General features: G+C 42.7%; 1 protein-coding gene across 2 annotated transcripts in view; it reads left to right on the top strand.

The window, feature by feature from the left end:
- Positions 1–2,380: 2,380 nt before the first annotated feature.
- Positions 2,381–13,942, top strand: part of LOC136443342 (high affinity cationic amino acid transporter 1-like) — a 30,660-nt gene continuing 19,098 nt past the window's right edge. The window contains exons 1-3 of one of the 2 annotated variants that reach the window (XM_066440545.1): positions 2,381–2,772; positions 13,066–13,279; positions 13,684–13,756. In XM_066440545.1, coding sequence (XP_066296642.1) covers positions 13,124–13,279; positions 13,684–13,756 — 229 coding nt within the window. In that variant the 5' untranslated portion in view covers positions 2,381–2,772; positions 13,066–13,123. Of the gene's footprint in view, positions 2,773–13,061; positions 13,280–13,683; positions 13,757–13,942 lie in introns of both variants that reach the window. The other variant, XM_066440544.1, reaches the window with a different exon arrangement.

The following is a 13,942-nucleotide window of genomic DNA, read 5'->3' on the forward strand; positions in this document are numbered from 1 at the left end:
CGAGATATTCTGATGACTTGTCAATAATTCAAACAGATAGTTCCCCCGCACACATGCGCGGTCACCAGTCTTCCACTTATCATTAAAGGAATGTGTTAGAAGAAACCTTTTAATGATATTCATATCAATATTATAACTTTCATCATTTCTCACCACATCCAATTTTATGTAACTCCAAACCTTTGGAGGCTCTCGAGCATTGTTTATAGGTACTAGGTGGTGACTATTATTCTTAAGAAATAACGCCACTCACAACTAGTCTAGCCTATGCAACGTTAAGTCGACAGTCGACTGTTGATGACATGATTTTGTTTATATGTTATGCAATGTAAAACAATAGTATTTAACGTCAGTATCCAAACTTCCTGCATGATATTCACAAGTTGTGCTTAAAAATAAAATCAAAACCTCATGGAGTTTGCCCTTGGAATCGAGTAGCCTGGGCGTCATCCGATTACAACCGGCCGGGGCTCGTACACTCGCTACCCCTCGGTAATACCTGGGCTCCTGCACTCGCTACCCTCCGTATGGCACTCATTACCAGCCTGCTAGGAATCGAGAGCTGTCAGATTCCCTTGAACAATTGATTCCCTTCCGACATCTTCATGATAATCTCGACTTGTTTTCCGAAGGACGGAGATCTGTCCGTGTGATGACCCTACACCGTGGATCGCCTTGTTAAAAATTAAACTTGTTTCTTGTTGTTTCCCTCTAAGTCCGCGGATAACAGTAGTCTCCACCAGACTAACTACGCCGGCTTTAGGGAGAATATTTGCCAGGGTTTCATTTGCAGGCTTGTGATCTTCACCGTGGACTGACTCTACTGGCTAATTATTCCTTTTTCTGCCACATTCTACGATCCATACGCCCGTAGGAGGGCCTGGTGGAGGCTAGGATAACACTACCCATGCCGTTGTTTGATTTGTAGTTTTGCATCGTCAAACTGAAATATAAACATTGATTCTACTGCCATATCTTGATACGGAGTATCACGTTCATTGTGCGTTTTGTATTCAATGATCATTGTGTAGACAACAGAGAACTCTCTTTAAGTCTTCTCTGAAGAAATCAGGTCTTAGACCTTGAATGTCTCGTGTCACGGAGTAACCTATACAAGTTTTTGAATAAATTTTGACCCATTGCAAATCGACAAACAAACCAAAGGCGAGCCAACATTCACCGTTTGTTCTTGCGCTAATAGGTTGTAATCATTGCAAAGGAAAGGAAGTATTGCGTGTACTCTTTATGTAATTATATTTCCATCAACATGTTTACGCTGTGAGAGTACAATAATGAACAACTGACGTCCTAGGATAGCAAAACACAACCTGCCTACGTCATATTACGACTATGTTTCCATGACAACCAGATTAGTGGGTACGAATTGAAACCTTGGCCTCTGGTAACGTCGTTACCTGCAGAGATAATCAAATAAGCCAGACGTTGGTCTGTATTCCATGATGTGATTAAAATTATATGCTCTGTCTCTCAAAAAAACACATGAAGCCAGGGAGGTCTATCAATCAGAATGAACATACGCGCTTAAAAGACCCTAATTGCGTTATTTATCGTTAGAAAATGAAGGCTCATAGAGCTAACAGAAATAAAAGGTCGTCTCAAAGGAATAGTGAAACCTCACGTGACGGGATGCATTTACTGCTTTATCATTAAGTCTTCGTTGAAATGCATTTTCCTTCGTTTGGAATGACGTAGGTTTTTGAGTTGTCTATTTGTCTCTGCCAGTGAAAAATCGAAAATGAATCTTAACTTTCTATCTATCTGAATTAAATCTATCGAACTTTGTTTTTTTTTAAGATTCAATATACTGGGGCGTCGATTATCTTTTACAAAATCAATACTTTGAGGATTTTCTGACTCATTAGTACAACAAGAGGGTCATTAAAGAGCAGGGCTTTTGTGGTTTTCAATTTTACATGTTTTAGTAAGTTCATGCTTGAATTGTACAGGGTAGTTGCCCACTTACAAAGTCTTTCAAAGTGATGAAGTTCTTACTTTGATTAGTCTCTCGCGTCTATCAATTTGTATTTCTAATCTTTGTATCATTGTCTTAACTTGAACTTGCTTATCCATTTGCGTGCCAAATGTACCGATCAAATCGACTGGACACTTTGCGGTCGTGACTTTGTGTTCAGGTAAGAATATATCGTCAGAGTTCATCAAAGAAGGGAGCGCCTCGCGTTGCGTGCGAACTTGGGGGCTGCCGACAGGCTGTTGAATAATACATCAGTCCGAGATGAGATCTTCTCATCTTAATTCAGCCTGACACGATCGGATAGCGCCTCGCCCCGCGGCCATAACAGAAGGACCAAGGTCACGGCAGAGGTCAGCGGGCGCCACACCCGTGGAGACCAACGCAAACTTTACCGGCTCTGATATTTAAACAGTCTTCATTGATTCCTCGAGTGCACCGACCTGTGTGGAAATCAAAGTGCGACTGATGAAGCACGCCTGTTGTGACGTCATGCCCCCAGGGGGGCCACCCCACCCATCTCAGGGCAGCCCCTAACCCCTCTCATCGCTGCTTAAAAGTGAAAGTGTGGTCACGTGACCGGGTCCCGGGTTATAAATGTTTCATGGCGTCTGTCGGCAGGGCGTGTGAGTGACGTGGGGAGCAGGCGTTCATCAGCGATTTCGGATTACAGCGGCGGAGGCGGCAGAGCTTTATTCCATTATAGCCGGGGTTTAACACTAGAGCGGATCTGTCAGGCCGTACGGTGACAGGGCTGACGAGCATATGGTACCCGGATAAAGGTACGTCTTTGTCAAATTACTTGAAGTTTTCGTATCAGCCCGGTTATCTACTGCCAGGAAGAGCCGTATCATATATACTGGTGCTCAGCCCGGGCGTATAAGAGATCCGTCGGGAAATACTGTTTTTCTTTGTAAGCCAGGCGGCGTTGCGAATTGTCGTAAGCCAATACCTGGCGCAAAACATTAGAAAGGGTTTAGCGCAGTGCTTAACTTATGGAAGCTGTAGATAAATACACATTCCTGATGACAGATTGACGGGTGGTATACGTAGTGTTGAAAAACTCCCGAGGGGTGGTTAGAAATTACGGAATTCTCTGGGCGTTGATAGTGATTTTAGACGTGTTGGCCATAGAGGATTATTTGTTTTGCATTACGGGAGCGCTAGAAGGCGAGGAAGCAGTCTTTGTCTGGGTGGGCCTTGGTGAGTGTATGAGATGTTCTCTATATTGTTATCTCCTAAAAAGGTCATATTTGCAGAGAGACACCGTCTGTCATACAGCGGCCTTCACCGAGCCATGAGTCACGTCCTGGCTACTGCATTTTGTAGTGATGCAGGCTTTGGGGTAATCTCCAAGCAGATGTAAGGATCCTGTCCATTCCAAGTGTTTTACGCCTGATTTTGCAGCGCTTAATACTGTAATTTTGCACTAGGAGGAAGCGAACTTCTAAAAAGTGCAATGCCAGAAAAGAGCACTAAATGTTGAGGAAAAAAACAGGCAAAACGCTGAGAATGGGATCAGGCTTCGTGTAGCGACTAGGGGAGGCTGTGGAACGATTTCTTCACGTTCATCGGCTGGATGATGCTGGATGATGTATGATAGTTGGTTATTTTCTGGTTCGATAGCAATTATATTTTGATTGGGTGGGAGCAGTAATTGTAAGTATACAAAGTGGCTGTATTTGTTAAAACAGGAATACTGTTGAATAGCATACTTTATCATGTCTAATAATGCCATTCAAACATTCAATCACAAGCATCGAAGTTTCAAATTATGGAATGTCATCTTAGAAAATCGTGTTTACATGTCTTCACAGGCACCTCTGATTGCATATAAGGTGAAATTGCAGAAGGGACGTTATGATTGTGCTGTCTCCACCCTTTTGTTTGTTAAATTTCATAAGATAACCAGTAAATGTACGTGTCAGATTGCATAAATCCAGATTGCATACCAATTGTTGATCAAAGAAAATATCGACAGTAGCCAATGGTAGCTAATCATAATACTGTATGACAAGGATGTTACTTTGCATGGGATGTATTCCCAATAGAACGTACACAAACACTCGCAGCTTTTAACTGCAGACGAAAATGTAGCTTGTGGAATACATGATGTTATATTTATACTGTACTAAAAGATTAAATGCTAGGTGAGTCCTTTAAGTGCCTTGTTCACACAGTGACGCACAGGGAGTTTCAGACTAATGGCCATGGTGCATTTGTGTAGGCCGGGACGTTTTAGCGTGTTGGCTAACATGTTTTTAACGATACGCCGCGCGTGTGTGGTCAAAAGTTCTCTGTAAGTTAAAAATGGGTTCAGCAGAGTCTGTTAATGTATCTTCTGAAAGCTAGAGAAAGCACAGAGAAAGTTTCTTATTTCCTTTGCTCGTGGGTGGTTTTTCTACCCGGCCGCGACGTGAAAGTGAGTTTTTAAGTAGGGTAATGCCGTTCGTCAGATCATCCATCACAGGTTGTTATCTACAATTAGACATGTCCAAAACGATACGGGCCAGTGGACCATCATCTGTGCCGAAACACATTAGGAACGGAGAAGATAACAGCGCGAAGGCGCCTTTTGATCTGGTGTTCCTGTATTGAGCTGGTGGTGGTGATAATGATGATGAGGACTCCTCTTCCTTCCGGTACTTGCGCCCTCAAATCTCCTCTTAAAACAAGTTGATTGAGGTGCGCTGTCTTGTAGCTGCCTACGCCACCTTCTTTACTGCTGCCAACTGCTTGCCAATGTGTGAGGATAGGCTATTGCAAATCATGACCTTTATTTCGGGAAAGCCTTTTTATCATGACCCTTTCCGATGAAGCACTCTGTAGCGTAGAATTGTTTCGTAGTGTAGTGTAGTGCAGTATGACAGATGCGTCGAATGATCATAGACCACCATACTCAGTGTTTTTGATGAAAGGCTTCACCCCAGTTTTCTTGTCAGTTTTTGTTGTATGATCGTCCCTTTTATAGCTTTTTTTATAGATTTTAAAGTGCTTCTTGGAAGCGGCCAATGATGGAGACGTGACGGAATCCGCCCCAACAGGAGAGCCTGTCTCCACACGCTAACGCCCCGTGATGACAAATGCAACAACAATTCACTTCAATCCCCTCACGTTCCACAGTCCATTATGGAACGATAGCGGCGCCGATTTTACCTCATAACCATGGCAACCGTGGCTTTATAAGCCCCACATTCCATTCCCAGAGGTAGGCGGAGTAAAGGTCCCGGATGGTACGTGCTGCTCCACTTGATCTCGCGATACTCGATGAGACACGGCGTGACCTCAGGCACGCTAGCCTGCAGGGTGGAAATGGTGACGACAAGAGAGAAGTGTAGTCTCAGACTTCAGATATCAGAATCTTGTGCGCGCCAAGCACCCTACTAGATGGCTTGACGATCTTGTTCAAATTTCAGCGGGTCTCAGACTTTTTACCGTAATTTCAAGCAGATCTATCGGTGGCAATGACAGCATCCAAAGGGCAAAAGCCAGCATCTGCTTGGAGATTATTTGTACCGTACAGAATCCCACAGGGACTAACTAACGTGTGGATGGATTCGGAAAAGCAAGAAGTTAGACAATCTAGGGGAAGTGAACTATAGATTCGATGATCCTGTCAACATTCGATATTCCCATTGCAACATCAATTTTCCCCTAAGTGGCCTTACGTTCAGTGACACACTCACCAATATCCAATTATCCTTTTTGTATTAGTCTGGTTTGAACAAACCACGTTTGATACTTAATACGACGGAACGGGTAATTCTGTTTACTACCTCGTTGTTTTTGGTCTAAAAATGTATTTTTGGAATATTTTAGACGACCTCATCGTCAGTGTGTGCTTCGGGTGAATAGTTGAAAGCTGTAAAATATTACAAATTTTTTACAACACTAGCGTTTACTATCATAATAATAAGTTTATTGCAAATTCCTGCCCGAAGGCTAATTGCAAATAACATACATAAAATAACAGGGTACAAAATAGGTATAAGAGCGGCTAAACTAGATTATACAAACGTAATTGTCTATAACTAGTGAAGGGTTTGACTTCTCTTTTGTAAGCAATGGAAGACGTGATGTCCCACCTTTTCTATAATTTGTGGGTCTTTTCTTTTTCTGTAAGCTTAGAGAAATTCGGATAGATTTTAGTCGTCTAAATAGACAAACTCATTTCGTGCATTATCATGAAATAATATACGTCTTCTTCTTCCTCCTTCCAAATTAGTTGCAAACGTGTACATCACAGTAGGTGACGTTACACCTATTTGCAGGCCCCCTGTTTGGTAGTTATCAATATTTACCCCCGTTTCATTGCTCGTTACGAAAACAGCACATAACAAATCATAAATTTTTCAAATACCCTTGAGACATTTTCCCCAGTAAATCTTGTGTAGATCAGTACAGTACATCCAACCTTTCCAAGATGTCATGCCTCCAGCCAAGTACATTAAGGGTTTATCAGAAAGATATCACAAAAACCGACAAAATGAAGCTCCAGGAAAAATATTCCATTTTGGACCAGAGCTTGGAGGCGTTCTTTCATCCATTTGATACCATGACGTTAGTGAAGGCACGCGACTAGCAAGAGGCCGCCACAGGAAACGGAACGGAACTTAAGATAAAAGATCAAGAAGAAAGAGATAAACACTTTTAGAGTGTATTTTTTCTCCCATTGCGAAAGGAAGGCGTATGCACCTTCCTGCAGTGGACGGAAGCAAACAAAGAGAAACAAATTCTGTAGAAGAATTAAGTAAATTCCAACACAAACAGAAAATGGGACTTGCATGTACCCCAATTTTTACTGAACAGTGCCAGTCTTTGTCAAGGAATGGGCAATCCGCCGCTTGGTCAAATCATTGGTCTATCACTTTATGCAGATGCAGATCGAACACGCGATTCGATGAGCAGTTTATCAAAAGTTGTAAGGCGTCTATTGCATCCTCCGTCTCTATTAGCTCAAATTATCGGTAACACAACCACCCTTCTTATTGTGGACATATGTAACTTTAATCCAGAGAAAGTTTAGAAGTCAGCTTATTTTAGAAGATCTGTAGCAGCTATATTTGTCAGCTTGCAACCAATTGGTCAAACTATCGGTCTAAAGATATTCACTCATATATGTAAACCAATAAAATTTACATCCGAAATATAACACCAAGTTTGTTGAAGTAATTCAGAGGTTGCAGGGTACAGATCAGATATCACGGCTTCGAAATAATCGTAGTTTTCTTGCTTTTTGTCTTCAGATGTCGTAAATTAGGCACATTCAGTGTTCTCTGCACCGCCAAACCAATTTTCCCCCGCTACCAAACCATTCTCAACTCCCCCGGAATTCCTTCATATCATCCGCCATGGAAGGATCAAAGACTCATGCATCCTGACAGATGATGATTGAAATGTGCCGGAAGCGTGGCAGGGTCAGTCCGCACACTTCTCCATCCATCTCCAGCAGCCAGCGGCCTCCGCAAGGCTCGACAGCCGGGCCTGATGAAGGCCGATCCCGCCGGTAGTGGGGTGATAGACCCGGTGTCACACGGAGTCGTTACCGGATTGATTTTCCATTATTCCGACATTTCAGGCTGATTGTTTGATGGCAACCTCTGCCCCACTGGCATCCAATGACAAAAGAGATCGGGTCAGGGTTGCAATCATCCCAGTTTGGAGTCCATATTCTGGACTTTATCCAGTGTCTGGGTCGATTAGAGTTGCCCGCGTCTGCATCACTCAAATTGCATCTGGCAGCACCACTAAACACTCGTTATGTGTTGACATCGATGTTGTGATTTCTACAGTTTGTGATTTTCATGACCAGAAATGTAAATTAGTCTTAAAATCCTTGAATAACCCAATAAAGTGGATTCAATATTCTTTACAATCGTAACTATAGTCAGAATCAAGATGATATCATCATCAACTACATCTGCTATAAGATTTTTCAGGTTGGTTTCTTTTACTACCAGCAATCCACTGATATGTCACAGAGTTCCGTTTCATGCCAAATTCTTCCCCTGGTTGATAAGTGGGGCCGGGTGGGGCAAACGTATGGCGAAGACAAAGCAGAATCTAATAACAGATGCTTCTGGGTGGAGGGCTGACATCATCAACCGAAAAACGCATTAACACATGCCTTATGTATAAGCTCGTTAATCATAGCGAGAATCCTCTCATCTCCAGTGCAAACAAATCACTCCTACATGTACATCCATTACAGTAATGTTGATTCACGGAGACCTTATGATCACATCAGGGAGTACAGATATTGTGGGGTTTTCCGCAGTTGCCATTAGAACATCAGACAATGGTCACGCTGATCTTGATTTGCCAGCAGAACTTCATTATCTAACTATACATGTTCTTACATGTAACGTTACAGTGCTTGGCAGGTCTAAGACGACTTCAAAATTATAAATTGAACAAAAAGAGTACAAGCAGTTCAATATCTTTAAATTTTTTTTTCGTCTTAACTGAACAGAAAGGATGACAAAGGGACAGCTTACAACAGCATTAACGAAAACAAGTTGTATTCATGTCTAGCACCAACTTTGCAAATGCATGAGTAGACTGCCAGTAAACCTCTTGTGATGACCCCGCTCTGTGACATCAACCAGATATAACTGTTTGCATTTGTATGATAGCTAAATCAAAAGTATCCAAAGATTCGTGCGTTGGAAAAATATCAACCGTTGATGTATATTTTTCAATCCGTGTCGACTTCTGCATATCTATTGGAGGATAAATATGGCTGATGCAGCTTAGAACTTGCAAGAATTCATTTAGATTCACTACAATGTAGTAACCGCCCGGCGACTCGATTGTAACGCCAAGCAGATTCGTCCGTTAAAACAAATTACCGACCATAAATGTGTTTTCTTTTCCCAATCCATGGCGCTCGTTAGTGAGGTGCGATAGATTGCAGCCACTGCGGATGAATTGGACGTTGCGGGTAGAATCTGGTCAATACTTCACCCCAATTATTGCAGGTTGCGACGTATTGACCAGAAGCGTAATCCCCCGTGGTACTCCCTGGGCTTTACGTGGCTTTATCACGACTCAGTTCTGGTGCGTTCCGAGCAGAAGATTGAGCGTGCTGCCAGATGTGGACTGGTCTGACAACAGTCGGTCCAAGTGTCTACATCTTTCTTACCATCAAGACAGGCTGAGGAACAGGGTCCCAGCTGCAGCCGGCTCTTTTCTGCATTAATGGTACCTGTAAGCTTCAATCCTACAGAACAACTAAAGCTCTTGTTAGGCCCTTACAGACGACATATGTAGACGAAGATTTGATTGATTGATTGATTGGTTGGTTTATTGCCTGTGAAATCCGACGCAAATATGACTGTGATAGGTGTGTAGAGACCATATTTACCATGCAATATTAACTGGCCCTGTGTGTTGATTTTTATATACATATACATATACATACAAATATACAAGTAGATGATCATTCGTAAACTCTTTATATATGTGCTAGTAGAAAAGGTGGACCTTTAAGTAACATATCAGTAACATATGAAGCTTATAAGATAATCGAGCTTCAGATCATGAACAGAAAACAACCATATTTTCGCTGTTCGATGAGCTGTGTTGAGAACCTTCAACAAAAATGACATGAAGCATTACTCCAAAGCTTTAATTACTCCATTAGTCCAAAGCCATGGTCTTTCACTACAGTATGTGCACACGCTTGCATGTTCAATATTTGACCGCCATATATTCTATGCAAGGGTTATTGCCTACAACTCTGTCAACAGTTCAATACATACCACCGCATCAAACATCCATGCCGAGAGGCAAACACAACAGTTCTGGTCATTTAGAGCTACCTTCACATCTTGGCAACATTTTCAGTATCAAAGTACTTACCATAGCTGATACATCCTGATGAATGTGTCCATTACCACACGTCCTGAAGCGATAAGATGATGTATGAATGTATTCAGGTAGGATTCAACAGGATCAGACAGTGACAATCATATCCTGAGGTTGGGAAGTTTTCGGTCAGGGGTCACGGAAGTTTCCGATAAACAGTATTACCTGACACATCAGCGTGGCGACATCTATGGGGGCTGCTGTGGTTATACAGGTAACTGCAAACTTTTTTTTTCGAGCGTGGGAAGAAAACAGGTTACCGAGGTCTGATGTTCAAATGCTAGCAAAAGCCAATTCTTTTATCACAAGGAAGGACCCCTGATTCTAAACGTATACTAAGTCACATCTGCTGAATTTGATTTGGGTGTGCCCAATGGTATGGTCAGTCACTATACAGTCACTTATACGTAAACGATCTTACCAAGCTACTCTTATAGATGTATCAATATCTAGAGATACCTTATGTTGTTTGTTTCAGGGAGTAGATATTGAATATTACTGAATATTTCCAGGTTACGTTTCCGTTCATCGGGTTCCACGACAAGCAATGTCACTCGCCGCCAATGAAGATCTCTATTTTAAAATGTATCATGACAAAACTCTCCGCTCCATGAGCATGTAAGTCAGGGAAGCGATCACTAGATAGGCCCGTGTTACATGGCAAGCATGACCTCCTGTTCAAGCCACGGGTACCTCGAGACGCAGTTGCTGATGAAGGTGAGATTACCAGACGTGGCGTCTAGCCAGGGACTTGTTTGCTTATGGTCGTGTATGGGCGCAATGCGTAGCTTTAATTTCTAGATCAAACATAGAGGAAAGGCCACAACTCACCAGAAGCGCATCAACTCTCCAAGATTTCAGCTATCAGATAATGAATCTTGCTTTCAATTCAGGGCAATAGATGTTGGCTATCTAGATATCTGGGTACATATATTTGGACGTTGGTATAACGCAGGAAGTCTGATGGCAATTGCAACACTATCACTGAGGGAGTCATAAACAGACTTTTCAATAAAGTTATTTTGTATGCGTCAATGGAATATGACACAATTGCGTTTGGGGTTTTGCTTCGTGGCTTGTTGTCGATATATCTTGGATCTGCGTGTTTTTGATGAGAACCAGTGAAGTTTCTCATTACAGAAAAATAGGATGCATCTGTAGAAGTTGAAATGAACATCCACTTTTATGTTATGAAAAAGTGTCGTCCAACCGGACCAAATGGCTGAAATTGGGTAGCAGTACAAAGTGGCTTTATTCCACCCTGACTTGTACTGACGGCATTTCCCTACCTTGTCTGTTTCATGTAGAGAAACGAGGTTTCCTGGAATGTGATTATCCGCCGACGGGCCTTGATGTTTATCCACCTTCGGACAGCAGGAATCCATCAGTTGGATAGCTATCTCCGTTGCCATGGCAACATCTACGCACTTACACCTCAGCTCGTCGATCTTCAACTGTGTTTCTTTTGGGAAGGATTAAGAAGTTTTAGAGCTTTGTGCACGTACCGGGATCCCCTGTGTGATTTGTAGTGAACGTTACATTTCTGCTAAGAAACGGGACATATGTCCTTTATTCCCGATGCCCAGGGGGGAGGGAGAGGCTGCCGCTTTCGAAATATTTCTTCATCCACAAAATTGTGAAATGCAGCCGTGGAAAGATTGGCTTCTTGATCATTAGTAGATCATATATTTGGTGTCCTTATCTATCCGTCTTAGGCCGGCAATTAAGGAAGCAAGCAATTAGGTGGTTTATAGCAATAGGTAAGATTACAGAATCTATGATTATAGAAAATGTATATGAACACCAACCCCCAAAAAATCACAATTCTGACTTACATAGCACAAGGAAGAAGTTGTTTTACTCATTATTTCAATTGACTAAGGAAAATGACTTAAGTTCCCAAGGACGCTAAATAGTAGGTTGTTACACGTTCCAATGGATAGGCTATTAGGCGAGGGCTTGCACAATTCCACCACTCTGTCTTCTTTTCAGGTAGCATGCCAAGTTCTCTCAAGTTGATGAGAGAATATCGAAAGCTTGACCTCCTTCTGGAAAGAGTTCAAAAGCAGTATCTCCCACCTTAACAATTTAGGATGATAAAACATTACGACATGGACAGGCTACAGCAACGATTTGTATAATTCCACCGCTCTATTCTCTTTATAGATAGCTTGCCAAGTGTTTTCCGCAAATTTGTCGCGCCAGTTGATAAAAATAACCACCTGGAAACATATAAAAAAGTGCATCTACTATTATGACCAAAATTGTAAAGCTTTGTCGTGGTCAGGTTGTAACAAGAACCTGCATAATTACATCACTCTGTTCTCTTTAACGGTAATTTGCCAAGTTCCTCTGCAAGTTGATGAACAAAGCGTGTAGGCAAAGCTGACTGATCTTCCATCAATTAGCTTAAACGTACCATAAATTCTGCTGCACCAAGACTACCACGACTTGTCAATTCCACCACTTTGTTCTCTTTTCATGTAACTGGCCATGTCTCCTAAGTGGATAAGGAATTAGCAAAGCTCCAACAGCTGCATCTTCCATCATGACGAAGTTCGTCCCGAAATTTATGAGAGAATAGCAAAACTCAAATGAAAGCTGCATCGTCCAACAATTGGCAGACATTCTGCTGCACCAAGACAACAAACTAAGACTTGTACAGTCTATTCTCTTTCCAGGTAGCTTGCCAAGTTCTTGCCGGTTTCCGTTGATTCTTTTCAGGCAACTGGCCAAGCTCCCAAGAGGATGAGGAATTAGCAAAGCTCCAACAGCTGAATCTTTCGTCATAGCCAAGTTCGACCCGCAACTTGAATAGCAAAGCTCAAAAGGAAAGCTGCATCTTTCAACAGTTGGTAGACATTCTGCCGCGCACCAAGACAACCACGACTTGTATGATCTGACCACTCTATTTTCTTTCTAAGTAGCTTGCCAAGTTCTTGCCGGTTTCCGTTGATGAGAGGCTTGCAAAGCTCCAAGCAAGCGTCATCGTCCAACAATTGGTTAAGGTTGTTGTAGACATTTGTCACACCAAGACAACCACGGCTTGAATAATTCGAACGATTTGTTCTCTTTTAGGTACAGTACCAACTTCTTAACGCATGTTGATGAGAGACTAGCAAGCACCAAGCAAAGTAATTAAAGGATGTGATAGACATTCAAGCATGGCTTGTATAATTTGACCAATCTATTCTCTCTTCAGGTAGCTTGCCAAGTTCCCCCCGCTAGTGAAGAAGACCCAGCAGCAAAGCTGCATCTGCCAGGATGGCGAAAATGTGGCAGGCGTTCTGCCGCACCAAGACCACCACCACCCGGGAGCTGAAGGAGACCGAGCTGTCCCGCTGCCTCGGCGTGTTCGACCTGACGGCCCTCGGGATCGGCAGCACCCTCGGGGCCGGCATCTACGTGCTGGCGGGGCAGGTAAAGATTAAACCATAAGTGTATCTGACATAAAATCAACATATTATTTAGAACCGTATTCATATGTATGGACACAAATGGCAGAGCCGGTCACGACGAGTGCTATACTCCTTGTACCCTCAAGCCCTAGCTATTTCCAGGGATTCCTGGTTTATGCCGAGTCTGGGTGTGGTTTTCGGAGCTGATGGGTGCAGTACAATTCTCTGCGTAGAGTCAGAAGTGTCCGAGTTCTACTCTCTGTCGTTCTTGAAAAAGACGATCGAATAAAGTCGAAATCGGTCGAATTCCGTCTTAGCGCTATAGTTTCAAAGCCCCACAATTCGCCTTTGTGGCTGAGAAGCCTTTGTTATCTTGTGAACAAATTGACACATCACTCATCATCATCATCACCTCCCCATTCTCAGGTGGCCAGGTTGCAGGCGGGACCAGGCGTCGTGCTGTCATTCCTCATCGCTGCGCTGGCCTCACTGCTGTCAGGTACCGTTTGATCTATCAACGAATCAATGTTTCATCATCATCATCATTCCAGGGCGTTGTCGCTCCTTCGGAGGAACCCCTCACTTGACTCCAGTCTTTTTAAGTCTGTCAAGGGAGGGGTTCTTGGCCATGTAAGGCCCAGGTGTTAATTAATGATTCATTTATCGATAGATGGACCCAAATCGA

The sequence above is a fragment of the Branchiostoma lanceolatum genome, chromosome 10 (genome assembly GCF_035083965.1).
Source record: "Branchiostoma lanceolatum isolate klBraLanc5 chromosome 10, klBraLanc5.hap2, whole genome shotgun sequence".
NCBI lineage: Eukaryota > Metazoa > Chordata > Leptocardii > Amphioxiformes > Branchiostomatidae > Branchiostoma > Branchiostoma lanceolatum.